Source organism: Pteronotus mesoamericanus, unplaced genomic scaffold (assembly GCF_021234165.1).
Source record: "Pteronotus mesoamericanus isolate MK-2021 breed Mesoamerican mustached bat unplaced genomic scaffold, CSHL_Meso_final contig_20, whole genome shotgun sequence".
Lineage (NCBI taxonomy): Eukaryota > Metazoa > Chordata > Mammalia > Chiroptera > Mormoopidae > Pteronotus > Pteronotus mesoamericanus.
This window is the reverse complement of record NW_026555085.1, coordinates 21,834,039-21,860,902: the sequence shown is the minus strand read 5'-3', so window position 1 is coordinate 21,860,902 and position 26,864 is coordinate 21,834,039. Positions and strand designations below refer to the sequence as shown.

At 39.5% G+C, this 26,864-nt stretch overlaps 1 protein-coding gene across 1 annotated transcript in view; it reads right to left on the bottom strand.

The window, feature by feature from the left end:
* Nucleotides 1-5,472: 5,472 nt before the first annotated feature.
* The window catches only part of LRRC1 (leucine rich repeat containing 1), a 133,486-nt gene continuing 112,094 nt past the window's right edge, over nt 5,473-26,864 (bottom strand). Inside the window, exons 11-14 of the mRNA XM_054569495.1 lie at nt 19,027-19,142; nt 11,056-11,228; nt 10,029-10,165; nt 5,473-6,546 (exon numbers count right to left, since the gene is read on the bottom strand). Coding sequence (XP_054425470.1) covers nt 6,388-6,546; nt 10,029-10,165; nt 11,056-11,228; nt 19,027-19,142 — 585 coding nt within the window. The 3' untranslated portion in view covers nt 5,473-6,387. The remainder of the gene's footprint in view (nt 6,547-10,028; nt 10,166-11,055; nt 11,229-19,026; nt 19,143-26,864) is intronic.

The following is a 26,864-nucleotide window of genomic DNA, read 5'->3' as shown; positions in this document are numbered from 1 at the left end:
CCGTCGTCATCTATGGCAATGCTCCCTGACCTCCGACTATCCAAAACCATTAAAACCCAGAGCAGCCCCAACCTAACAGACCCAGCCCGCAGCCCATTCTCGAAATCTCCAGACTAACACCGAAACTCACCCCACCCATTATGCCTCCGGGACAATGGGCAGGACCAAAATTCAGGAAGAACACTCAATGCCCGGACAAGTAAGTGTGTTGTTTTCCCAAGCACTCACACCTACAGCCGAGGAAGGGCAGAAGGCATCGCCTAGTGTGTGACTGTGAACAGAGAACAAGTAGGGGCCAGACAGGAACAACCTGTCTCCCCGAAAAGCCTGTGTTTTCTAGGTGCTCAGTAAGTGCTGTCCCATGGGTTCTCGGGCAACACTGTGCAAGCAGTAAGACTTCATTTATGACTTACCTTGAGAAAGGGCCTAAAGAGACGCCTTTACAGAGTCAATTTACACATTATCAGGTATAGGTGTCATGCTGTTATGCCCGGTTCCAGCCACGTTTCTCACCACGGGAAAAACGCAGTGAGGCCTTTGCTTTCTACGACCAGGGCGGTGGAGCCAGTTTCAAAAACATTAAACACTGCTTAGTCACACAAGTTTTCTCTTCTTTCTGTTTTCTGCTTCTTTGATTCAACAATAGTTCCTAAACGGGAGCAATCATTATTTGTCACATCTTGCACAACAATGCTTTTGGAAAGAAGGATCTTAATTCACGAGACACCTTTCTTATTTTTCCCAAATGGCATTAAGGTCATGTTGCAGCACTATTGATTTCCAAGCGCTCATTATCTGTCTTCTCTGCAAGGGTAAGCTATTAAAGGTAGTGAGGATAAAAATCATTCCTAACTAATTAGCTCATGCTGGAGCTACCTGCCAATTCCTGGAACAAGTTCAAGCCGGAGAGCCAGTTACCACACTGCCATTGCAGTCAATGTTAAAAAACACCTTTTTTTTTTCTGGTCACCCACTAACTGTATATTTTATCCCCCAAGTTTCTTGAGATTTGCAAGCAGTTTGAGATGGTAGAACCAAGGCCCCATGGACACTTTCGCAGCACTTACCATAGGACAGGATCTGGGATGGGCAGGGGGAAGGGGCTGGTGGGAGGGCCGGGATAGGCAGGGCCATAGCATTTGCTACCACAACTGGACACAAACGAAGGCCCAAGTGTGCATACACAGTGGTGAAGTTTCATGAAGTTCAGCATCAGCCTTTGTTCATAACCTAAGTCTAAATAATAGCAAAAAATTAAAACAGAACCATCACCACTATGATAAATAGAACTCTATATGTAGCTACAGGTTCACAGTATTTCCCCTAAGGGGTAAGGCAACAAGGAGTAATTGAGATCATAGACTCTAGTTAACAGAGATGTAAATTTGAATTCCGACTTTGCCATTTTACTGTTTGAGCTTGGAAAAGTTATTAAAACTAATTGAACCTTAATTCTCTTCTTTGCAAAGATCAAATGCAAGCACCTACCTCATGGGGTTGTTCCCAAAAATCGAGACTGTGCTCAGTGAGCTCAGTGAGTGGCAGGCACATAGTAGGTGCTCAGAAAACGGCAGCCACTATTACTACTACTTCATTATGCCAAAGGGCAGCTCATTACAGCCAACCCTGGAACAACGTGAATTGGGTAGGACTGCATGGATCCTTTTTCAATAAATACAGTCAGCCCTTCCCCTTGGTATTCACAGGTTACTTATCTGCGGGTTTTGCATCCACAGATTCAACCAACCAGGGACCAAAAACAGTGTTTTTGCATTCCCAGCCACAGATCCAAAATGACAGTTTTGGACCCTGGTTGGTTGAATCCACAGATGCAAAGGGCTGTCTGTAGTCAGAAGTTTGGTGAATTTTCAACCGCATGTGGATCGGGACCTCTAACCCTCACACTGTTCAAGGGTCGACTGTACTTGTTTAGAAATTAAGTGCTGATGCCTCACACAAGGACCTTGGAGGATCAACCCAATCAGATTCTTGCCCATCAGAACAAGAGCCTTTGGCTAAAATTCTAGATACAGCTTGTCCTGGCCCAGTGACTGCCCGCTCTCACAGCATAAAATTACACTGCCCTCCTGGCCAACTGTCAGGTGTAAAACTCCACACAGCCTGCTGAACAAAAGCAACCGGATCAGGTTCTTCTGGTTGGTTTCCCTTTCCCGCCAGCTGTCAGCTTTCGAAAAAGAAAACAGGCAGAAAGATGGGCGTGTCATCTACACTCCCCAAGTTGGGCTGCATTTATTTAATTTACCCACTAGGTTCTTCTCTGCGGGTGACCCATTTCTTAACCATACTTGCCTCTCCTGATACATAAAAGCCTCAGAGGTCTTCCTTTGAGAGCAAGGACACAGAATGCAGCAAGAGGTGAAAAAGGAAGGCGTTACAAAAATCAAAGGTGAAATAGAGATAAGAGTAAATGAGTGCAATAGACAAATCCTCGAAAACAGAGGGTGTGGCAAAGAGGGGGACATTGTGTGGAAATCAAGAGGCCCTCCTCCTCTCAAGAGTTTAATAGTTTGTGGAAACTAGCTTTACCTTGAGGACAGCTGGCTAGTAACCCCAGTTACAATAAGGGAGTTACCATGAGACCACTGCTAACCTTACTGTTAAGCGAGCCGAACTCACAAATTAAAATATCCCCCACCCATTACATAACTCAAGGGTGTATGTGTAATGGCACAGGTAAGAAAGCTTTCAGGTGTCTGCCAAAGAACTAGCGTGTATCCTCATTCCTGATAAACACCACCCTTGCGATCAAACACTGCTGGCTCTAACATAGGAACTCTAGTGCTTCTCGCAACACCACTGTAACATCAGGACCTGCAATAATAACTGCCACCCACTTCATGAGACCTTGTTTAACGTATCCCAATTAATCCTCACTCTAAGCCTGCGTGAGGTCAGACTGCCCCATTTTAGAGATGAAGGACCTGAGGCCAGTGAGGTTGTCGTTTATGCAAAGCCACAGGGCAAGGCTGGGATTTAAATCTTTGTTGGGCAGGTTCCAACAGCCGGGCTCTGCTGACTCATCAATTTGAACCCTGAGTGCTATTTTAAAGGGTGTGTGCACTTGCTCTCTGCTTTCCCTAGTTCCTTAAAATTATTTCATTCTGCACTGTTCTACTTATTAATTTATTTTAAGACTTAAGTTGGTTCCCTTAAATTGGCTTCATATTAGTATTGTGTTGGTAATTGTTTAAGCTAGATGACAGGTATGGCGGTCCATTATACAACTCAACTTGTATTTTTTGATTTGTCATAACAAAGTTTTAGGTTTTTGAAAATATTTTAGTTGGCTCTTTGGAGGTAAGTCAACACTAATTGCCGCAGTGAGATTTCAGCTCTCTACAGACGTCATGGAGCTGCAGTGTCCCTCGCCGCCTCCCGTTAATCGGCTGCTGCAGTCCTGTCCTCGGTCAGGCAGTGACCGTGCAGCCTTACACACACCAGCCAGCACGCCCACAGCAGGGGTGTCAGTCATTTTTAATTTTTACAAGGTCAGAACCAGCTGTTCAGAGTAACTTTCTGACAGAGAAGGAATTTTTCCCAGCCTCCACCCCATCCACTAAGCGCGTCCGTTGGGGTGTGGCTGATTTCACAGGAGAGGCAGGACTGCTCTGAAGGGCTCCTGTGAGCGACTCCACCTGGGCTCCCTCCCCTGGGATGCCGAACCAGGAAGCTTGCAGAGACACAGACTGGGTTGGCCCCGAACCATTCCTCCTGCCAGGCCAGAAAAAAAAAAAAAATCCAGGCAAATATTAGTCCTAGTTTTCTGACCTCTCCATCTTTTCATCATCAATGATTTTTGCATTTTACCCCTTCTAAATTTTGATGATTTTATCCACTTAGATGGAACTTCCTTGCTAAAGAGAGGAAATAAGGGACTATGAAAAAAGTGAGTAAGTCGTACTAATCGTTCCTTCTTCTACCTGCCTGTCACTCCCACAAGACAAACAGGCGGTGTGTCAGACCCCCTCCCTTCCCTACAGGGAGGGCCAGACTGGGGGTTGGGGGCTGTCCTGCTTCAAGGAGAGGCCAGGAACTTCTGGCACTAGCCTCACGTGGGAAAGGTAACCTTTCATGTCATTAAGTTTTCCTCATAATATCAAGCGAGGGCTCCTTGGAAAAGGCTGGCCTGTTCTGCAGCTGGGTCTGACAGGTTGGTGCTATTTCCACGGTGAAGCTGAAAGTCTGGTCCCAGCACCCTGAGGGTAAAGAGCACTGCAGTGCCACCCAGAATAAACGGTGAAAAGGAGCTTTTCCCTCCTAAAGAAGGGGAAAAACTGAATCTCAAAACCTGAAAACAAAAAGCAAAACAAAATAACCCAGGTGAATGTGAAGTACAGGAGACAGGCCAAAGGAAACAAGTAATATGGTACATAAAAGTTTCTAGAAAAATTTACACACACACTATTCTGTGCACCTCTAATCCACTAAAACCATGATTTATATGACAAAAAGAAAAAGAAAGAAAAGAAACACTGTGGAAGTTCTATTTGTTCTTCAGGGTCAAGATAGTTCTCCTTAAATAAAACCAGCATGCTTATCTATCAGCCCTTGAGTAGTGACATCATCTTTATAAAACAAAGCAGACTAGGCCAAAATCTCAAAATGGAGAAAAGAAAATGGGTACTCAGATTAGGGAGCAAGGCGTAAAACTGAAATCAAAATCCACTTACGCGCCATGTACTTACAACACAATAAATAGTTTAAAAATATACACATGTATATAAACAACTTAAAAAGTAAAGTGAATTCAGCAAGTAGATGCATCACAGTAAAAGAAGGTATTGAATTTGGTTGATTGAAAGCAGGTTTTTAAGGAGTCCAGTTGGCCAGATGCCACAACCCACAATTCACGAGTGAGAGGTGAAGGCAACGGGGTTCTGTCCACGGCAGGAGAAGGACCAGTGAATGTGCGTCCCACGGCACTGAGCTCCAAACAAGCCATAGTTTAGGTATTTCGTAGAAAGGAGCGCATTGTCAAAGCACTCAGCCACCTGCTTTCATTGGAATATGCAAGGTGATAATTAATTTAAAAAAGATATATGACTAATGTACAGGGTGACTTTATTTCATGGAGAGAAAACAAAAAACCAATAATAACATGATTTTCCTAGACACCACATAGTGACTAGCACTTTTCATTCCTCTTTTATCACATCATACCAAAAAAAAAAAAAAAAAATCAATGAAAACACACCGATATATACCCCACACTCCTTAAATTAGCAGAATTAAAATTAAAGCTTGAAGCAATATTTTGTACACTTTGATTCAAATTATATTTACAAATTAAATTGCACTTATAAAGATAGCAACATTTCTAATATGGTATAGGTTATTTTGCTTTATTATGGTTTTATATTTCAATATAAAACTTTTAAAGCTTTCTTCAGTAAAAATCATACTTTCTTTGAAGTACATAGTTTATTTACCCACTGAATTTCAAAACCAATTTTCTCTTTTTGTGCTTTTCTGTTCTATTTTACGAATGGCACATACCTTCCAAGTAGGAACAACCAGACACTGCACTGATTATACAAGACTCATTTATGAAAACTTAAAGAAATGAAATATTAGTGTCCTAATCCTTTGGTTTATCTTTTAAAAAATACATCCAACATAATTTACAAATCAGTGGTAACTCTTCTTTTTGGTTAAAAACAAATTCCCCAGGTAGATCACTAATTAAAATCCAACACTGCTTTAAAAAGTACCACATTCCCAGTCCCGTCTCCCTGCTCAAGGATGCCACTGTGTATAGCTGGTTTGACACGACACAGGATACAGTAAGGCACAGTGTATGGTACAAATAAAAACGAACACTTCAGGATTTTTTTCTGCACAGATACTAAAATATGTACCGTTTTCAAGATAAAATAACAAAAAAGAAATACATTTTTTTGTTATGAAATACCTATACAAAATTTTAAAATTTACACCATCTGAGCTGCCAAAAAGGTTTAAAAAAGTATCAATTTTTCCCCATACATAAAACTATCTTTCATCAGTAGGTCCAAGAGAACTTGGGTTCAAAATGTCCCAGCACTCCATGGAGGAGGAGGATAAAAATTCCCCTTCTTGCTCTCCCTTACCCCAACATAAGACAAAAACAAAGGCAGATGTTTACAGTAGTGTATTCTACTTAGTACAAACTGAAGTTTAGGAAATGAAAAAAAATCACGCTGGGAGACCACTAGCTGATGGGTTAGAGTAAGGCACTTCCTTGCAGAGAGCGGCGTCCCAACACACGATGTGGGGAGACAAAGCGCGGGTTTCTGGTGAAGACAAAGGACTGCAGGAGGCTCCTCGCAGACGGGAACATCTCAACAGCAGGGGAAGACACGCGAGGTAAAACCAGGAGATGAAATCCTACACAGAAGTGGTCACTCGGTCAAGGGCATGGTTGACCTCATTTTTGTTCGAATCCAGCCCTTTAGCAGCATTCATGTCATTCCGTAAATTCTCCACTGTCTTTTTCATGTTCTTCAGTTCCCCGGGGTGTGGAGTGGCTCGCCTCAGAAGTGTTCTCTACAAACAAACGGTGCAGTGAGTGCTCTGGTTTTACTCCATATCTCTTTCAAACATGCAGCTTCGAGGTGGTAGCATTCCAATACAAATCTTAGCCTCTTATAGACAATGAGTTGGAGGGGGTGGAAAAGCTTTCTTTGGAGCTATGAGCATTTTACCAACTGCTTACTAGTAGTTAATGGAAGATGAAAGTGTTGCCTATAACTTACCTAGTCAAGATAGAGGATGACATTCAGAATAAAAGAATACTTTTAAAAATATGACATTATTGCATGGTAACAATAAAGTTCTATGAACCATGAGAAAAAAAAAATGTGTAAGATGTAATTGTGGGATGAGGGGAAAAAAAGATGAAGGGTTAAAAAATTCTAATTTGAAATCACAGTAAGTTCTATTTCCCAGAGTGGCTCTGGCTCCCTTCAACCCTTAAGGCATGGGAGTTAAAGAAAAGGGGAAGCAAGAGAAAAGGGCTTCTTTTCTTATTTTGCTGCTGTGTGTGCTATTTATGTGATCTACTAATAGAGACCACATTCTTTCTAATAGAGACCACAGAGCTAGAAGGGAAGTAAGAGGGCAGAAACAAAATTTTAAGTAGATAAAATCTGATTTGGTGACAGCTGAAATAACAGAGACTAACAGATAATAATTTAAAAACCAGCCTTTGTTTTGAGGGCTACGAGTACTCCCTCAAAGCTCTGCTTATGAAAATCTCAATTAGAAAGGAATTTAAGAAGCCAAAGTCAACTTACAGGAAGATTTCAAGAGTTGTCACTGACTCTTGGAGATTCTGGGTGGCTGACGAACACTTTGAAGTGTGGATAAAAGTAAGGCTGAGGGGTACTTTCAAATCTAGTCCTGATTTCTGAATGAAAACTCATTAAGTAATTCAACTAAGATCACAAGCGTTCTGCACAAAGGTGAAGAGCAGAAGGGTAACATAGGAAAGAGGAAGTCCAGTACTACAGAGGACAAGCTACGGCACATAATGAAATGTGAATGGAGTCAATGTGATAAGTTACAAACAGGGGTGGAAGGCGGAAAGAGACTTCATTCACTGGGAACAACAAAAAAGAACAATCAGATGGCTCCCGCAGTGTGGGGGATGACTCAGCACCAGGACGCTGGTGGCTGCTCTCCCAGTTCTCTCCCCAGACCCACCATCCCCAATCTCTCCTCAAGTGTTTCTAGTCCACTCTACTCCCAACTTTCCCGGAGCCCAAGGACAGTTCTTATATGTAAAAATGTTGATTCCCCAAACATCATATGAAAAAGCCTTTTTCAGAGTCCTGGTCAAGATGGAGGCATAGGCAGAAATGCTTTGCTTCCTTGCACAACCAAAAAAGGGATAACAACCAATTTAACAACAAAAAACAACCAGAACTGCCATAAAATCAAACCACATGTAAGTCCAACAACCAAGGAGTTAAAGAAACATTCATCTAGGTTAGTAGGAGGGGTGGAGTTGGGCAGCCGGGGCGGAGACAACGCGCTCCAGGGCAGCGGACCTCGAAGGCAGGTGGGGGCTGGTCCCACATGTGCGCGTAGATAAGCCCTCGGGAGGAACAACTGGGGAGCGAGACAGACCATGAAACCCAGGGTTTCAGCACGGGAAACTAAAGACTCAAAATCTCTGGCTGTAAAAATCTGTGGGGGTTGTGCTGGCGGGGGGAGGAAGAAACCTCCAGTCTCACAGGAGAGTCAGTTTGAGAGGCCCACGTGGTCCTAAAATGTACACAAACCCACCCACCTGCAAATCAGCACCTGAAAGAGCACAATCCTCTAGTGAGAAGTGAAGGAAGTGACCGAAAATGGGGCAAGAGCCAAGCAAATGGCATTGTTCCCTCTCTGACCTCTCCCCCACACACAGCACTACAACCAACGAAGAGGGCTTCTCACCCTGGCAAACACCTAAGGCTCTGCCCCTTACAATGTAACAGGCGTGCTGAGACAAAGGAACATGGGCCAAGGGAAAGAACAGATCAAAACTCCAGAAAAAGAACCAGTGACAAGAAGATAGACAAGCTATCAGATGCACAGTTCAAAACACTGGTAATCAGGACACTCAAAGAAATGGTTGAATATGGTCATAAAATAGAGGAAAAAGTGAAGGCTATACAAAGCAAAATAAAGGAAAATATACAGGGAACCAACAGTGAAGGGAAGAAAACTGGGATGCAAGTCAATAATTTGGAACCAAAGGGAGAAATAAACACCCAACTAGAACAGAATGAAGAAACAAGAATTCAAAAAAATGAGGAGAGGCTTAGGAACCTCCCAGACAACTTTAATCATTCCAACATCTGAATCATAGGGGTGCCAGAAGGAGAAGAGGAAGAGCAAGAAATTGAAAACTCATTTGAAAAACATAATGAAGGAAAACTTCCCCAATCTGGCCAAGGAAATAGACTTCTAAGAGGTCCAGGAAGCTCAGGGAGTCCCAAAGAAATTGGATCCAAGAAGAAACACACCAAGACACTTAATCATAATTAAGTTATCCAAGATTAAAGATAAGGAGAGAATCTTAAAAGCAGCAAGAGAAAAGAAGACAGTTACCTGCAAAGGTGTCCCCCTAAGATTATCAGCTGATTTCTCAAAAGAAAGCTTCCAGGCAATAAGGGGCTGGAAAGAAGTATTCAAAGTCATGCAGGGCAAGAACCTACTTCCAAGATCACTCTACACAGCAAAGCTATCATTTAGAATGGAAGCGCAGATAAAGTGCTCCCCGGGTAAAGTCAAGTTAAAAGAGTTCATCATCACCAAGCCCCTATTATATGAAATATTGAAGGGACTTAGCTAAGAAAATGAAGATCAAAAAACTATGAACAGTAAAATGACAACAAACTCATAACTATCAACAATTGAACCTAAATAACAAAAACAAAAACTAAGCAGGCAACTATAACAGGAACAAGATCACAGAAACGGAGATCACAAGGAGGGTTTATCAGTGGGTAGGGGGAGAATGCGGGAAAAGGTACAGGGAATAAGCAGCATAATCGGTAGGCACAAAATAGACAGGGGGAGGTTAAGAATAGTGTAGGAAATGGAGAAGCCAAAGATCTTATATGTACAACCCATGGACATGAACTTGGGGGGTGGGGAGGGATACAGGGGAGAAAAAGATTAGGACAACTGTAAATAGCATAATCAATAAAATCTACTTAAAAAGAAAAGTCAATTTTAAGAAAATAGTAGGGGTAGGAGGGGCAACTATAGCAAATAAAGAAAAAGAAGCACCATAAACTAATCAATCAATCAATGAAACAAAAAACCCACAAAACTTCCATTTGGCTTAAACACATTTGGTAAATCCATAACTAGAAGTGTCTCGTTTTGTCTTCTAAAAATTCTAAAATGCTAAAGGCAAAACAGAAATCAGACTAGCTGAAAACACAAGAAATCCTTGTTAGGTGCCATTCTTAATCTTGGGAGGCTTTTACATTTTGAACTTCCATGGAGGCGAAGATTTTCCATTTACGTACCGTTTCATTGTCATCTTCATCTTTTTCATCTTCCAAAAATCGGATGGCACTGACTCTGTTCACCGCGCGCTCATTCCAGGCCTCATCAGAGACGTCATTCACCAAGCTCTCCAGGGCACCACAGCGAGGCAGGTTCTCTGTCATGACAAAGACCACATCAGCGGGGCGTTCAGGTTCATGACAACTGCTGTGTAGTAATATAAAAATTAAAAACAAAAAAAGCATGGGGCAGAGCTGCCCTTTCTTTACAATGATGTATAATTCCATTTGAAATCATATAAAACATTTGCTAAATTAATATGCTTATTATTTCATTACAGAATGGCAATAATTCAGAGTCCTTTTTCACAATTCTTTTCTATACACTAACTCCAAAAACTTTCTCATGAGAGTCATGAGGCTACACGTTGGATATTAGTACTTGCCTTAGTAACACATTCTAGCACATTTTTCTCTTGGGGGTCTTAAAAGCTCATCTAACAAGGGTGAGATTGGCAAGGTGGCTCTGGGGGCCTTCCTTTGAGGGGCCGCCCATTCTCCCAGGGCACCCTAGTTCTCTTCCATCAAAATCAGCTCTCAGCAAAGGATTTATAGTATCAATTTGATGTTAGTGTGCATATTTTTTAAAACTACACATAATTGACAAAACAAAGGCAAAATGACTCAAAACAACTCACTAGCCTAAAACACTTTGCCAGTGGTGTTCTATACTAATCTCCAAACCATCAATTTGAATATTAAGTGACTGTTTTTCTATTTTAAGAGTATTTGTATTTTCATCCTTAGTTATCATACAAAACCAAGAGAGTGTTTAAGGAATTTCAGGCATGATAAATAGGTGTGAGTGGTACTTTTCCTGTAAAGATGCAGGGGAACCTTCCTAGGGGAGACCCAAAGTGACCACACCTGGACTGGCTCTAGGGGCAGAACTGGACAACATACAGTCAGGTGTGAGAGTTAGCGGTCTTACAGAGATAGTAACTCATAATAATTCTTGTGGCCAAATGAATATGGTCCTTAAATTCACCTTGGCAAGTCGGTTCGGAAGGCATCTGGGGAAGTAAGACACAGGTTAAAACCTTCTCTCCTGTGGTGTGATCTGTGTCTGTCTGGAACGTGAGCAGGGGCTGGGACTGGTTGTCAGACAACCACAGAGCCTTCAACTTCAAGGCCGTCAGAGACAAGGGCAGATGCAACAACCTAATTTAAAACAAAAGAAGACGAAGGGGATCTCAAATGTTGTAATCAAATCAATTTCTGTCAATAAAAACAGGGAAAAAAATGAAAAACAACCTTCTGGGATCGGGCTCAATATTGAAATAGATGGTGTGTTTGTAATAAGAGACTGATTTACTCTTTGCAGGTAGACTCTTCATTAGGTGACTGTGCTTCCCCTTCTCACCAACACCTCTAGGCCATAGGGCAAAAATGAGGAAATTACAGAACACATTTTTCAGTCCTGTGCTAGGAGCTTTCAATTTAAAGAGAAAGACAAAGTCAGTGTAATTGTGAAAGTGGAGTTCTCATGTAGTCCATGGCAACATGGTCGCCGACAGAGCCGGCAGAGCCTGCGGATTACCTGTTCGCAGTAGCACCTGGCAAATCTGGACAGGAGGAAGGAGATGCATGAGGTGCTGAAGAATTTAAGTTGCATTTAAAATAAAAACTAAAAAATTTTTTTCATGGACTCCATTTGCTTTCTCTAGGGAGATTATTTTAGGTATTCCATCTTAAACGTTTATCTTTCAGTTTCTAGAAGCTCCCACTTCTCAGACTCCTGGGTGATAATTAATAAACACATCAGATGGTTTCTGTTTCAAATGAGAGAGTATATAAAAAGCACTTTAAAAGTTTTAATGTGACACCTAAAAATTAGTTTCATATTTATAAATATGTTTTCACAAATATTTCACAGCTTGTCTGCAACTAGTTAGATCTATTCAGTAAAGACAGCCACCAGAAACCACTTCTTTGGTACTGCCAAAGATAACTTTCATGCAGTCGTCCCCAACCAGGCATGATTTTGCCCCGAGGGGACATACAGCAACAACTGTAGACATTCTGGGGGGGTGCTATGGCGTCTGGTTTGTAGAGGCCAGGGGATGTTGCTAAACATCCTACCATGGACAGGGCAGGCCCCATATCACGGACTTATCGGACCCCAAATGCTGACAGTGCCAAGGATGAAAATGATGCTTTAGTAAAAACCAACACTTTATACAAATCTACTAATTCACTCTGAAAACAACTAGACAAGGATATATTTGATAAAGTATTTTCACTCTAAGAATGGCTCCCTGTATTGCACTATGAATCAGTCTTAGCAGTGACTTCATAAGCTAGCTAATAAAAAGCTATTCACATTCTGTTAACTACTATATGAGGCATATTTTCTTAAAAGAAATCTCTAGCCCATTAATCCCATAAAGAATGATAGGACAACATGTATTCCTGGGGTTCCTTCTTTTTTAAAGCTGTACACCTATTTCCAGTTAATATATGGGGATATTGACCTATATGAGTACATCTTGCCAACAGATTAATATTACATTATCAGACATACGAAAGCATACCTTGCTTTACTGCACTTTTTGCTTCACTGTGCTTCACAGAGGTTGTATTTTTAATAAAATGAAGGCAAGACCCTACACTAGCAAAAAAATTATGACTCACTTTATTGCAATATCAATTTCATTGAGGTGGTCTGCAACCGAACCCACAATTATCCCCAGGGCCTGTCTGTATACCAGTTTCAGTTGAGTTATAGGGAATAAACTATAGCTCTCTGTACAGATATGAAAAGACATGTCCTCCAATATTATAAAACTAATCTAAGGAAAATGTAAGCACAAACTGGTTAAGCTACTTTAACAAATGAAGTAAAGAATTCTCAGAGTTCATAGAGAATAATAGCAAATGCACTATCAATAAACCTTTCATAAGAACAATTAATACATTTTGCAAGATTTCCAGTGTAAGAAATTATGAAGATGAGAAAATACTTTCCTTTCCTAACAATGAGTCCAATCAAGACAGATCCATCCTCCACACATGCATTGGGTGGAAAGTACAGTGGAATTGTATCTTACGTGGGACTTAGGTTTGAAGTCAATGTATCCATGAGAACTGCATATGTTAAAACATCCTTGAAAAGTCACTACATATTACATGTTACAGTAGTCACTAATAAGCACCAAACTGGGTGAGAAATACATATTTTTAAATTCTAGAATCAACCCAGTGCAGTGAAATACATGCTCAGACCATGACAAGGATGCCCTGGGGCATTGGAAAGGACAGGAGATTCCCAACTCCCTTTCTCCTGATTCTGAGGTACTGGGTCTTCAAGGAGGGCAGAAAGCGAAACTGCTCACGCTTATGCAACAAATTACTTCTCCCTCTGCCCAAAGGCCGTCATACATACACTCAAAGGGCAAGGAGGTTAAGGATATAAGACATGTATTTGCCAGGCACTGTCACAGTGATTTTTAAAAAGAACACTAATACACTATGAAAGCTTAAAATACATTAAACTCATCTTCATTTTATTGGACAAAAGGATGATTTCTTTGAAAGTATGTTCCTATTTCTTTTTAAAAAGGAGTTAAGCTACTATCTTCCAGAATGTTTAGAGTTTCAAGGTGGGCAAGAAACCTATAGTCAGCATCTCTACCCTTCTAAATCATGACAACATAAAAAAACTGAGATTTTAAAGCTGACACAAAACACAGATATTCGAACACAGTCATTGTACCTTCTCAGATTAACAACAGGCTTCATGGCTAAATGCTAAGGCAAAGGTATAAATAAAAGGACAAACCGAGAGCATCGATAATAAATGACAGCTTCGAAGGATGACACAATCATATGATAACAGCTAGAAGAGGTTATTGGACTATATAACAACAGATCTAATGCACATATTCAAATAAGCCATGAGAGATTAATTTGTCTAAAATGCCAGTTTCTGCAAGAATAAAGTGCCAGCTTGACATGGCTGCTGCTGACCAAGTCCACACAACACATGAGCCTGTTCACAAGTGAGCAGAGGTGTCCTGTGATGTCAAAGAGAAAAAGACGCTTCTTCCTGCCCTGTCTGCACACATACTGTGTGGGCTGAGCTACCCTCTCACTGTCTGTGGTCTTAGGAAAAACACACACATACTCCTCTGTTTCTCTTTGGAGAACTACCCCAGACACAAGTGGAAAATAGAGAGAGATTATACATCCCTGACAAGTTCATAATACATTTTTGGTTTTTTCTGGCATCTTCTGTACACTACAGAACCAACACAATAAACCACAGATCTATTTACACACATCTCCGTGTTCTATTTAGGACCATGTGCCCCCCCTTCCCCAATTAAAAAGCCCAGGTTATTTACAGCAATGGTACCAAGGATGAAAGCAAATGAATAAGCAAACCATGGGCCTCTCATTTCCAGTTATACCCATGACCAACCTGACCTGAAGGGACCTTCCCCACCTCTGAAACATAACAGCAATTGCCTGTCAAATTTATTTAAGAGCTAAACAGGGTCTACTGATTAATGTAATACTAATTTTCCTGGTGGTTGCATACTTTTTCCAATTAAATGTTTCATGTTTGTTACCTCCTACTAGAACTTTTAGTTTTAAGTATAGTTTTCAAAAGTTTTCAGAAATGTTTAAAGGTTTATACAGAGAACATAATCAGGGAAAAAAAATTAAACAATACTAAAATATCTAAAGTCAAAGTCCCCTGTAACCCCAAGTCTCCACCTTTCCTCTAGTGGAACTACTATTAATATCTTGGTGTACTGCATAGATAAGATTTTTTTTTTAAAAAAAAACATGAACAAAAATAACAACACTATACACACTTGCTCCATTATTCCGAATCATGGGCCTCCTGGGTCACCACAGAGAACTATCTCATTCTTTAACTGCTTGGTATTTTACAATATAGCTATACTGTTGTGTTGTTTTGTCTTTTACTATTTTTTATTTTTTCCAGCTTTACAGAGTTATGATTGACATATAACATTGTAAGTTTAAGATTTATAACATGAGGATATGATACACTTGTATATTGTGAAATGATTACCACAGAAGGCTTAGTTAACACCTCCTCTACCTCACACAGTCACCTAATTTTATGTGTATGTGTGTGGTAAAAACACTTAAGATCTCCTCTCTTCGCAACTTTCAAATATATAATACAGTACTGTTAACTACAGTCACCTTGCTATACACTGGATTCCCAGAAATTATTCATTTATAACTGGAGGTTTGTACCCTTTGACCAACATCTCCCCCCTTCCCTCACAACCCCTCCCTAGCCCCTGGCAACCACATTCTACTCTCTCTTTCAATGAGTTCAATTTTTTAAAAAGATTTTATTTATTTATTTTTAAAGAGAGGGGAAGGGAGGGAGAAAGAGAGGGCAAGAAACACCAATGTTGGGTTGCCTCTCACACACTCTCCACTGGGGACCTGGCCTACAACCCAGACATGTGCCCTGACTGGGAATCGAACCAGCAACCTTTGGTTCACAGGCTGGCACTCAATTCACTGAGCCACACCAGCCAGGGCTCAATGAGTTCAATTATTTTTTAGATTCCATATGTAAGTAAGATCATACAATATTTGTCTTTCTCCATATATTTCATGCCCCCAAGGTCCATCCATGTTGTCATAAATGGCAAGATTTCCTTCTTTCTAATGGCTGAAAAAAATATTCCATTATATATATCGTATGTATGTATTATATATACATACACAAATACCCACCACATCTTCTATTGATAGATTCTTAGCCATGTCTTGGCTATTCTAAATAATACTGCAACAAATATGTGAGTCCCTATAGCTCTTTCATACCATGTTTTCATTTCCTTTGGATATGCAAGATCTGTTCAGAAAAAGTCCAACCATTGTTAATATAACGAGAAAGGTTTGCGCAACATCGATGTAACCTGGCAGCCAAGGAGAGTGGACTGGAATGCACATGATGAACAATGATGACTTCACTGTACTAGTCAGTGGGGGCGGTAGACGTCCCCCACTGAGTGTGCACGTGTACTGTGTGGCCATCACATTCAAAATGACTGAGCAAATAGAGCAACAAATCTGCATCAAATTTTGCATTAAGCTTTAACATTCCTCCACGAAAACTATTCAGATGATTCAGAAGGTGGCGGCTGTGGGCAACTGGTAATTGACAGCTTTATCACAACACGCCTGCTCATGCATTACATCTTCTGCAGTTTTTTGGCAAAACATCAAATCAATGAAGTGACTCAGCTCCACTACGGCCCATATTTGGTGTTCTGTGACTTCTGTCTTTTCCCAGAACTAAAATCATCTTTGAAAGGGAAGAGATTTCAGACCATCGATGAGTTTCAGGAAAATACGATGGGGCAACTGGTGGCGACCAAGAGAACTGTGTGAGGTCCCAAGGTGCCTCCTTTGAAGGGGACTGAAGCCTATGTACAATGCTTCTCGTATCTTCTTCAATAAATGTCTATTTTTCGTATTACATGGCTGGATAACTTCTGGACAGATCTCATATACCCAGAAGTGAAACAGCTGGATCTTATGGTACTTCTAATTTTAACTTCTTGAGGAACCTCCATACAGTTTTTTATAATGGCTATACCAGTTCACATTCCAAGCTAAGCATGCCTAAGGGATCCCTTTTCTCCACATCCTTGGTATTTCTTGTCTTTTTCATAATAGCCATTCCAACAACTATAAGGTGATATCTTTTAATATTTTTAAGTTAACTTTTTATATTATAATATTCAAAGGTGTAAACTATTTCCCCATTGATAGCCATGTTTCTAGTATTTGGCGTTAATAACACTGCAAGGAAGATCCTCAAAAACCCAATTTTGTGTATTTGGCAGATATTCCTACGGGAAAGGGTCTAAGAAACAAAGAAATGTATATTCTGCATCTGTGAGTAGCTGACAATGAGATACCTCCTCCATTACTGTACCAGAAATTTGATACTTTGTTTCCAAGTGGTAGTTTATAGTTATTCTTCCTGTAACTTATTGCATCAAATTTATCAAAGTTTTTAGAAACTAAGGTGTAGTTTCTAATATACTCATATTTTATAAGCTTCAGAGAAGAGGCAGAAACTTCTCTCATACTCGGTTTGATTTCTCATGGTGTGAGGGACATTTCTACAAGCTGAAAAGCTGACATGGTAGTCATTGTTTTTTATTAGTTTCTATACTGATACTTTAAAATAGGTAGTAATTAAATATTTTAATAGGCTTAAAATTTGGTTATTAATCTATATATACATGGACACACTTAACTGACTCAGATGACACCTATGTAACTCGACTTTTTAATTGGCTTTTCTCCACCCCAGCTCAAGCTTAATAAAAATTTAACTTTCCCTTCTTCCGAGAACTGGAGAATGGAACCTTCACTTAGGAGAAAATCAGTTTTTAGACTGTGAGCCATACCTTTCCACCCAAGAACTAGTGGTGCAAATTCATGCTCATCAGTAGGACAAGAACCAGAGGAGGCTGGGAGTCACTGAGTTTCTACTGGGAGGTGAGAGGTCAGGCAACCACCCTCTCAAGCTATAAATTACATGTTAGGTTTAAGTCCAACAGAAATGCAACATTCGACTCAAATTAATCCAGAGTTTTCAGACACCAGTTATTGGTCTTAAGAATCTATCAAGATGTCCTAAAAGCACTAACTTTAAAAGAGTGAGCACTCCTTGAGGCCATAACTCATCTCCAGATTCCTGCTGAGCGCACGGTTTACTCAGCACTGCTGTCTATAATCCATTCGCAAGAATGAAAAATGGCGGGTAAGCCTGACCTAAGTGACCAGCTACTAAGCTGTTAGGACACAATCCCCTAAACACTCTTGATTATCTTCCCCTGCTTCTGCACTTCCTCTCCTATCTAACTATATCATGCTCAAAAGCGGTTTGTAATCCCTCTTGGAAATGCCACCTGAGACACAAAGCATTTCAAAGAGGCCTGCTATTCTTGCTGCAAAACTACCATTTTTAACATTTCCCCAGGTATCTACTACGTGCCAGATGCTGTGAAGAGACATGATACACCCGCACATAAACCGTAACATCTAACTTCAGGTTCAGGAAGGTTACATACATAGAAACAGGCAACTAACAGTGCCATGTTAGAGGTAATTTAAAAATGCAGATTCAGAGAAATGAATACTTTCTGGAGAAAATAAAAGCATAGTGAAGAAGAATAGAAGTAGAGAAATAGAAAAGAGGGTCCCAGCTATAAAGAATAGTTGGTGTAGGCTCAGGGAAAGAAAGTGCATATGACATTTAAGGTGATTAAATTAGTTCACACTGGCTAAAACAAATCAATATTCTATAAAGGTGATGAGAATATATAATCCAGAAACTGGTGAAGAGTCAAACGTCACCTCTGACCCCAGAACTTGAGAAATGTCGCTGCTATGATCTTGAAGATATCAGTCTAGTGGCTTGTCACTTTTTTTGGATTATGAGTCACTTAGCAATTCTGACATTAGTTGTGGATCCTCTCACCAGGAAAGTGTCCTTGAATGCAACCTTGTTTACAATTTCAGAGGGTCTAGAGTCACCAGCAGAGCATCTCAAGACCCTTGATTCAAAGCTGTTCAAGCTCATTCATCAGATGAGGAAACTGTGAGGCCCGTGACGACTTACAGAAACTGGGGTGAAACCTACGTCTCTCAGTTCATGGGCAATGCTCTTCCCCCTGACATCACTGTACTGCTGCTCTGGGAAGCATGTCTATGGAAGCATCCACTTAAAACTGTGAAGTGCCCCATGCTCAGCCTCTCCCTGACCTTCTCTATGCCAGGGGCTCAGTCACTGCAGCACCGAGACTGAAAAGTTCTTGGGTGCGGGTTGTTTGACTCACTGGTATGTAGTCTATCAGACAGAGCAAAGCTGCATGGCAAAGGTTGAGATATGCGAACATTTGTTTCTTTCTCTCAGGCAAAGCAGACAGAATATGCTTACCTGTTCCCTGCCACATCCAGGACGTGAAGCTCTGTGGCCTGTGACATCTCAGCAGGTATCCGAGTTAGTCTGTTGTCACGCACGCAGAACACAGTGAGGCTGCAGCACCCACCGATCTGCAACAGGGAAGAAAACATAACTTGTTTCCAGGTTTTGGGGGGAGAAATGGCGGTGGGCCTGTTTATCAAATGGCATGAAAGTGATGCATAAAATTATGCCACATGATTTTAAGTCTCAGCGATGATCAACTATGATAAATTTAAATCATACAAAACACTGAGTAGTCCAATATGCTTATAAAAATCTCTGTAAAACATTAAATACACATGTTCTAAATTAAATCAAGAAAATAAACAATACAGTTCAAAAACTTCATTCTGGAAAGGAGTTATTTTCCACTGCTATAATGCAACTACATCTTGAAATACATTAACCAAGCACACAGGTCCAGACAAGTGTTATTTGGTCATACGGAGGTTTAAGAACTCTAGGTTTCAAAAGTTAGGCCAAAGATCAAAAACCACACCCATGAAGACCTGTCCATTACATTAACTTCACTGTTCTCAGTGTTTCTGTCTATTAAAAAGTTGGGGGGGGAGAGCTCACCTGATACAGTACATTAATTTACACCATACAACTTTTAGTAACTTCCATTCACAACTTAATTTGGTAAATTCACTTTCCTTTGACCAATGCAAAATCAACAGAATTTTAACCACTAGTGAACCTGGTGAATGCATACAGCAATCCCCTCAGATATGACATGCTGGTAAAAGCATATGTTAATATCTACATCCACACCAAATTTGATTATCATTTCTTGGTTGGTTTTTTTTAAGCAAGTAACTCAAAAGTAACTGAGCTTCATATAAATCTGGTCTTTAACAAAAAACATAAACACAAAAGAATTCAATGATTCTCTTGAACAATTTGGCTGTGGTTTCCACAGCCAGGCAAGCTGCACCACATGGGTGAAAAAATAACTCGATCCCAGACACAACATTCTGCAGGACTCCATACAGTACCACGTCCTTCCTGTGCTTGCCATCCTAAGAGCAACTGCTAGAAAAGGCTCATGAAGGGACCTATTGATGTCTTTGTGACATATGGAAAAACACTCCACAGCCTTCCACTTGATGAGGGGCAAAAGGCTTGATGGAATCTTCAACGATGTCTGAATATAGCTTCTGACCTTTTCTATTTATGTATCTGTTTAGTATATGTATATATCTTAAAAAGCAGAATGCATACCTATGAAATTGCTACACAATTTCCTTCTTGCAAAATCTTACTACATCTTCCTTTTGGAGTTAAGGTAAAGATTTTGAAATAATATTTTTAACCATAGTATTTAACCATATGGATACAGAAAAAAAGTAAACATAAGAAAACACAGACTAACATTCTTCTCTTATCACCTGGAGAATACCCAGATATGTAGAAAGACTTTTGAATCGTCTCCTTCATTTCTCAGTATTGACATTCCCCATCCCAGGAAAACTGACTTATTCACTGTCCTATAACATTCCTCTTACATTTTTGGTTTAGCTCTTTCTTATAGAAATGCCCTTCTTTTTTGTCTTTCTAAATCTTACCAATCACCCAAAATTAGCTACACATCCTCTACTTCATGGAGTCTTTTCGGAACCCCTTGGTCCACACTGACACATGGATCTCCACACTTCTTCCACAATCATGGTATACACAGACCCTCTTGACAGATCCATTGACTGAGCTACTGTTTAATTTGCACATTTATATATAATCAGGGTGCTTGGTGAGTACAGTACACCCATCCTATCTACTCCCCTGTGAAGGCCATCTACCTACCAACATTTCTCATTTATGTATGTTTATATGTTTATTTATTTACTTGCTAGTGAAGGCTCCTACTTAAAGTTATTATCTGAAGCTATATGTAGCATTTTTTTTCCCTAGAAAGAATCACTTAAGTGACCTCTCTTATATTTTATAAATACAGGGCCCTAATATTGTGTCCTAAAAGGATCTTTTGTGGGGCTAGTCATTCTTCCCTCCCTTGACAAAAGCAATCGTCAAGTTTTCCTGGGTGTCCAAGAATATTATAGAAGGAAAGAAATGAAAACATTGACTCCTTTGAGAATTGATGCGATTAGATTCTCTCTGATAAATTTAAATGACCTCAACAAAAACCTACTCATGGGCAGGAATATGCAAGGTCTTCATGGAGAAGACTCCTGAACTGCTTCCTGTGGAGGGGTATCTGCACTAGAGTCTGGGCTCAGAAGGGGACTGTGAGCCATAAGGGAGGCCCTGCAGGTCAGCATGTGGCTGAGGCGGGATACCCCTCAGCCCTACCATCATCCTTCAGGGAGGCAACGCAGACAGTGTCAGTTATTCTCATACATGACACTCCTGATGTCATGTATGAGACATCAGGACAACTTCCAGGACAGTTTCCAGGACAGTAAGCTCCTGGAAGTTGTATAGAAACAAGACTACATTATGATTTTGAGCACTCTGTCATGGAGTTATCCACTGCCCCACTACCTGTAGGATATGTTTCGGGGCCCTCTTACTATTCCGCACGAACATTTTCAATTTGTATTATGTATATATACTATATATTTTTAAAAAGGTTAATTAACTAATTAAACTGCATCAGAAAGGGCTCTAAAAGTTGTTGGAGCAATAAAAGCTCTGGATAAGTGATGATTCTTTAAGTCTTTGGGGGGAAATAATGTGATTAACTCCCACTGGAGTGTGTGAGCTGCCTACTGTGTTTACAGTCTCATTTTTTTCTTTTGCCTTTCTCTCTCTGATCTCACACTCATTTGTGACGTAAAAGGGTAGAAAGCAATTGTATTCAAGAACCTCCAAGGCTCTCTGGGTTGTCAAAGCCTGGCAGAGTGACCTCTGATCTCTATTGTCTATGGTTTTTGGAAAACAATGCCAACAAAGAGCAAGTGTTGTTACTTGCCAAGGGCACACATCACACAAACAGCCCTCTTTCCAAATCAGCCAAGAAGGGATGGCACAAACCTTTGGCTTTTAGAAGAGATTATTAGGCAGTCAAAATCATAACTCAAAAGATGAAGTTCTTTACACATGGCAGAAGAAAGCGGTGCAATGGAAGGAGTTCGTGCTTTGAGATCACACACACCTGGATGAGAATTTAGGCTTGACCATGTTCTGTGGGTTTGAATATATCACTTTAACCAAAGATAACAATAAGGATTAAATTACATGAAACCACAAATATATTGGGTTGGCCAAAAAATTAAATTTTTTTTTTCTGTAAGATGGCTCTAGTAGTGCTTAGCTGTCTCTAACTTCATTCAAAACAATTTTGTTAGACTGTATTGTGACAGCTGTCATATCAGTGTGCATAAAAAAAATTTATCAAAATTGGTGAATTTTTATGCAGCCATTTTAATATTGAAGATGGAAGAAGATACGCGATATTTTCGGCGTATTATGCTTATTTCAAAATACACAACCAAAATGCAAAACAAAATTTTGTGCTGTGTATAGAGAAGGTGCCGTGACTAATCAAACACGTCAAAAGTGTTTTGTGAAGTTTTTTGGTACTACTGACATTCTGACCACATCATTCTTTGCTGTGGGGCTGTCTCATGCAGTGGAAGATGTTTGGCAGCTCCCCTGGCCTCTACCCACTAGAAGCCAATAGTGGGAGATACCTGACATACTCATATATCCAAATCAATAAAATTATTGGTGAAAATGAAAAATGTCTTTATTTTACAGAAAAAAACACACGGACTTTTTGGCCAGCCCAATAATTTAGCGTCCATCATACAACTGGTCTATTGTTGCCAAATGAATGTGGTAGCTATTGTTTGAAAGAAGTGAAAATTCCATATCTAAATGAAAAGTTCAGTCACCACCTGAGTAGCTACAGACTGCTATGGTAGAGTGGAGCTGATGCTGTGAGCTCTTCCCTGAAGGCATCTGAACTCTTTAAAACACTGTCTCCCATTACAATCCATCCCCCTTCTGCGCCCTCTCCCTTGCAATTACCACTCTGTTGTCCATGAGTCCTTTTTTTCCTCAATCTCTCCATTCCCTAACCTGCCCCCCGCCCCCAGAACAGTCTGCCTGCTCACTATCTATGAGCACTATCTTGGTTTTGCTCGTTATTTCAGTTTGTTCACTAGATTCCACTTGAGTAAAAAAATATGTTTTTTGTCTTTCTCTGACTGGCTTATTTCTCTTAGCCTAATGTTCTCCAGGTCCATCCATGCTGCCCACAAAGGGTAAAATTTTCTTTTTTTACAGCCAACTGGTATTTCATTGTGTAAATGTCCCACAGTTGTTTTATCGACTCATCTACTGATGGACACTTGGCTTGCTTAAAAAATAAATTCTAAAAAAAACACTGGGGGCAGGGGGGAACCTTATGGGAAAAATAATCTAAGTGTGAGATAGGAGAAGTACACAAATTTCTAAAGGCAAAAGAAAGTAAGTGCCAAAGTAGTAATCCAAGTATCAGCCTGGTAAAAGATGGAAAATCTATTCTGTTTAAGAAAGATTAAAAAAAATAAAGCGTATAAGGGAGTATTTGAAGGGATTCTCTCCATTTATTTGGTTATTTAAAATTCAGAGGCAGAAAATTAAACAAAGCTTATTTTATAGATTATATTATGGTGTATTCATTGTCACTTAAGTCATAATGCTATGTCATGCTCTATATAAAGTCAAAAATAAAAAAATAAAAAATACATACCAGACTGTCTCCCTGGCAATGTAGCACAACAATATTTTGTGTTAACACCAGCGAAGAGTTAATATGAGTTCAGTATTATACTATTTCTATCTTCACATGTATTTTCTCTTTCTCTTTTGGGTTCAAGAAGCAGAGTTTACAGGCTCCTTCAAGTGGCCATTAGGATAAAATGTCTCTATCACTTAAATTTCTGGGAATCAGAGTCACTGCTGAAATAACTTATTACCAGTAATGTAGGAAGCTGGTATTTTTAAACCTCCCTTAAACCACGTAATAGCACTTTCCCAGGATCCAAGGGGTTGGACTTGGGTTCTCTGAGAATTACAGAATATAGCTGAGAATCCCTGTTTAGCTGTTTTGTGTCTCTTAAGTCAAGATGATATTGTCCTTACCTGTTTGTCACTGATCTAATCCATCTCAAGGAGATGGGACCTGCAGACCATTAAGCAAACCTTTAGTTAGGTCAACCTTCTCTAAGCATTAATTGTCTGCAGGTGACGTTACGCTAGAGCAGATAATCAAACAGATTCAATGATTCACAGAGAAAGCCTACCTTTGTCTGCCTATATTCCACTGTGTAAATGCCTGTCTTGAGTATAAAGGTGCTTTCATTTCCCTCAGCATCGTCCCTTTGAAATCATTTGTAACAGAATTAAACCCACATTTCATTGGCAAAAAGGAAAATGTACAATATGCAAAAATCTGGTGAAAATAGAATCTAAACAGAAATATTATGATGCATAATTTTAGAAACCAAAAACTATTTTTGGCCTTTTCAAAAACATCATGATCTGTGGCATATTGTTCAAATGTTTCCTACATCATAAATATTTTGGAAACCACATGGCTTTGGAACTCTCTGAATTTTTGAACCGCTGACATCAAAATATCCATGAATAGCTATGGTATTCTTCTTTTTTAATTATAAAAAAATAACATGTTGATCAGAGAATAAAAACCTTATACACATACACACATACAATGGACAAGTTACTTAACCCCTCTTAGTTTCACAACTTGTTAGATATTGATAATGATTTACCTACACTTCACAGAAATGTTATGAAAATTAGACAAGAATAAGCATGAAAGTGCCTTGGTACATGTTAGCTGCCCCTGTATATGCTTGATATGGTGTCTGGCACATATTAGCTGCCCCTATATGCACTGTGAGAAATAGTCTTGTGCATCATTCTTAGCACATATCCATAACTGTGTTCTTAGGATAGAGATCCTAGAAGTAGAACTGCAGTATCAAAGGGTATGCACATTTTTAAAGTTTTTAATAATATTACCATATTCCCTACCACAGAGGCCATAATAATTTATACTTCCATAATAATATGTACTTTCCTGTAACCTTGCCAAAATTTGGTCTGTGTTTTTTTTTTTTTAATCTTGAAAATCTGACAAGTCAAAATGCTTCCATCAACATTTCTGTGAACACTGACAGGGCTATAGTTTTTTTCATATTTATAGCCATTTCTATTTTTTTCTTCTATGAATCACTTATTGATTCTTGGGAAAGGGGGTTCTTTGCTTTCATTTTTGTCCACTTTTCTATAGTGGGAGCATCTTTTTCTCAATGATGTGAAAGAATTTCTAACAGAGCAAGAAGAGAGCTCATTCGTTTGTAATGCTGTAAATGTTCCCCTGCCTCCAGGGCTGTCTGTACCTTCTTAAAGATCAGAAATCTCAATTTTATATAGACAAATAAATGCATCAACTGTTTCTTTTATGACTTATTTCCTCTCTGAAGTTTAGGAATGCTTTCTCCATCTTGAAATCCAATGGTCAACTATATTTTATTCTAGTATTTCTAGATTTTTACATTATCTTTTATTTAACAATATATCATTTAAAATATAATGGGAATAGTCTAAATTATTCACTAAAATAATTTTAAATTGTAAGAAGAAGGCAGAAAGCTATCCACAAAATGCATACTTGATCACTAGAGACATTTCTGAATACCACAATAATACCTATGGGTAATTGATGTTGACAGATCGCCTGTTAAGAAAAGCTTTGATGAATGATCTGCAAATCCTATTTGTCTCACTTGACCGGATAGGTGTGATGTAGTTAGGGTCACTACCATTTTGACTTAATGCAGACAAAAGGCTGGGATTTAACTTGGAAATATACTCAATTTCTTCCCATCAGAAACTCTTTAAGGTCCAGGCTATTTAAAGTTAAGATTTGTTTGGGGAATATTACAAAGTTACTCGCTGTCTTTCATCATACCCATGATCACACATGTATCAACGCCCTGACTATCCACAAATCATACTACAACACCGTCTCTTCTTCATTCTCCCCTCTAAAAATTATGAGATTTTTTTAGGGAACCTCCTTTTCCCAGAGGTATACATATTTAAGCAACAGGATGAGAAATAAAAGATTAAAACAAGTTGCTTGAACAATCAGAAGCATGCCACATGTAGCAAATAAAGCAAATCTAGCCTTTCCATTAGAGATAGAATGGTGCCAACAAACTGGAATTTAGTGAAGACAGATGAGCTGCCAAGTTATGCTTTTGAGAGTTTCTGAATAACTTAAAATGTAATTCATAGAAAAGCATTCTCTTGAGAGAAAATAATCTGAACAAATCTGACATAACAAAAAAGGTTCTAGGCCATGCAGTCATTAAAAAAAAAAAGTGAGTTTAGAGGAAAATGCCCGGTATTTTACAATGAAGTACACACAAAGCAGTCAGCCGATTTGAATCTTCATGCATTTATGAAGCAAATGGAAGTTAGAGAAGCAACTGTGGTCTGAACAATACTTACAAGATAACAAGTTTACCTGACTTTTCTAAATTTCCAAGCAGCTAACAATTAAGAAAACAAGAGACATTCATTGATTTGCAAATGTTTACTACAAATAACACCACAAAACACAAACAATCTATTATTGTGACCCACACAGTACAAATATTTTCCCCTCAATCATTTGGGGAAAAAATGCAAATAAATGCTGCTACACACTAAGAAGCTGTGATATAAAATTGATAATATATAATACTATCAAATTTTTAAAAAGACAAAAACTAGGAAGAACTAACTACACAGCACACCAGACCAATGGCAATTACTACAACTAAGGGTTT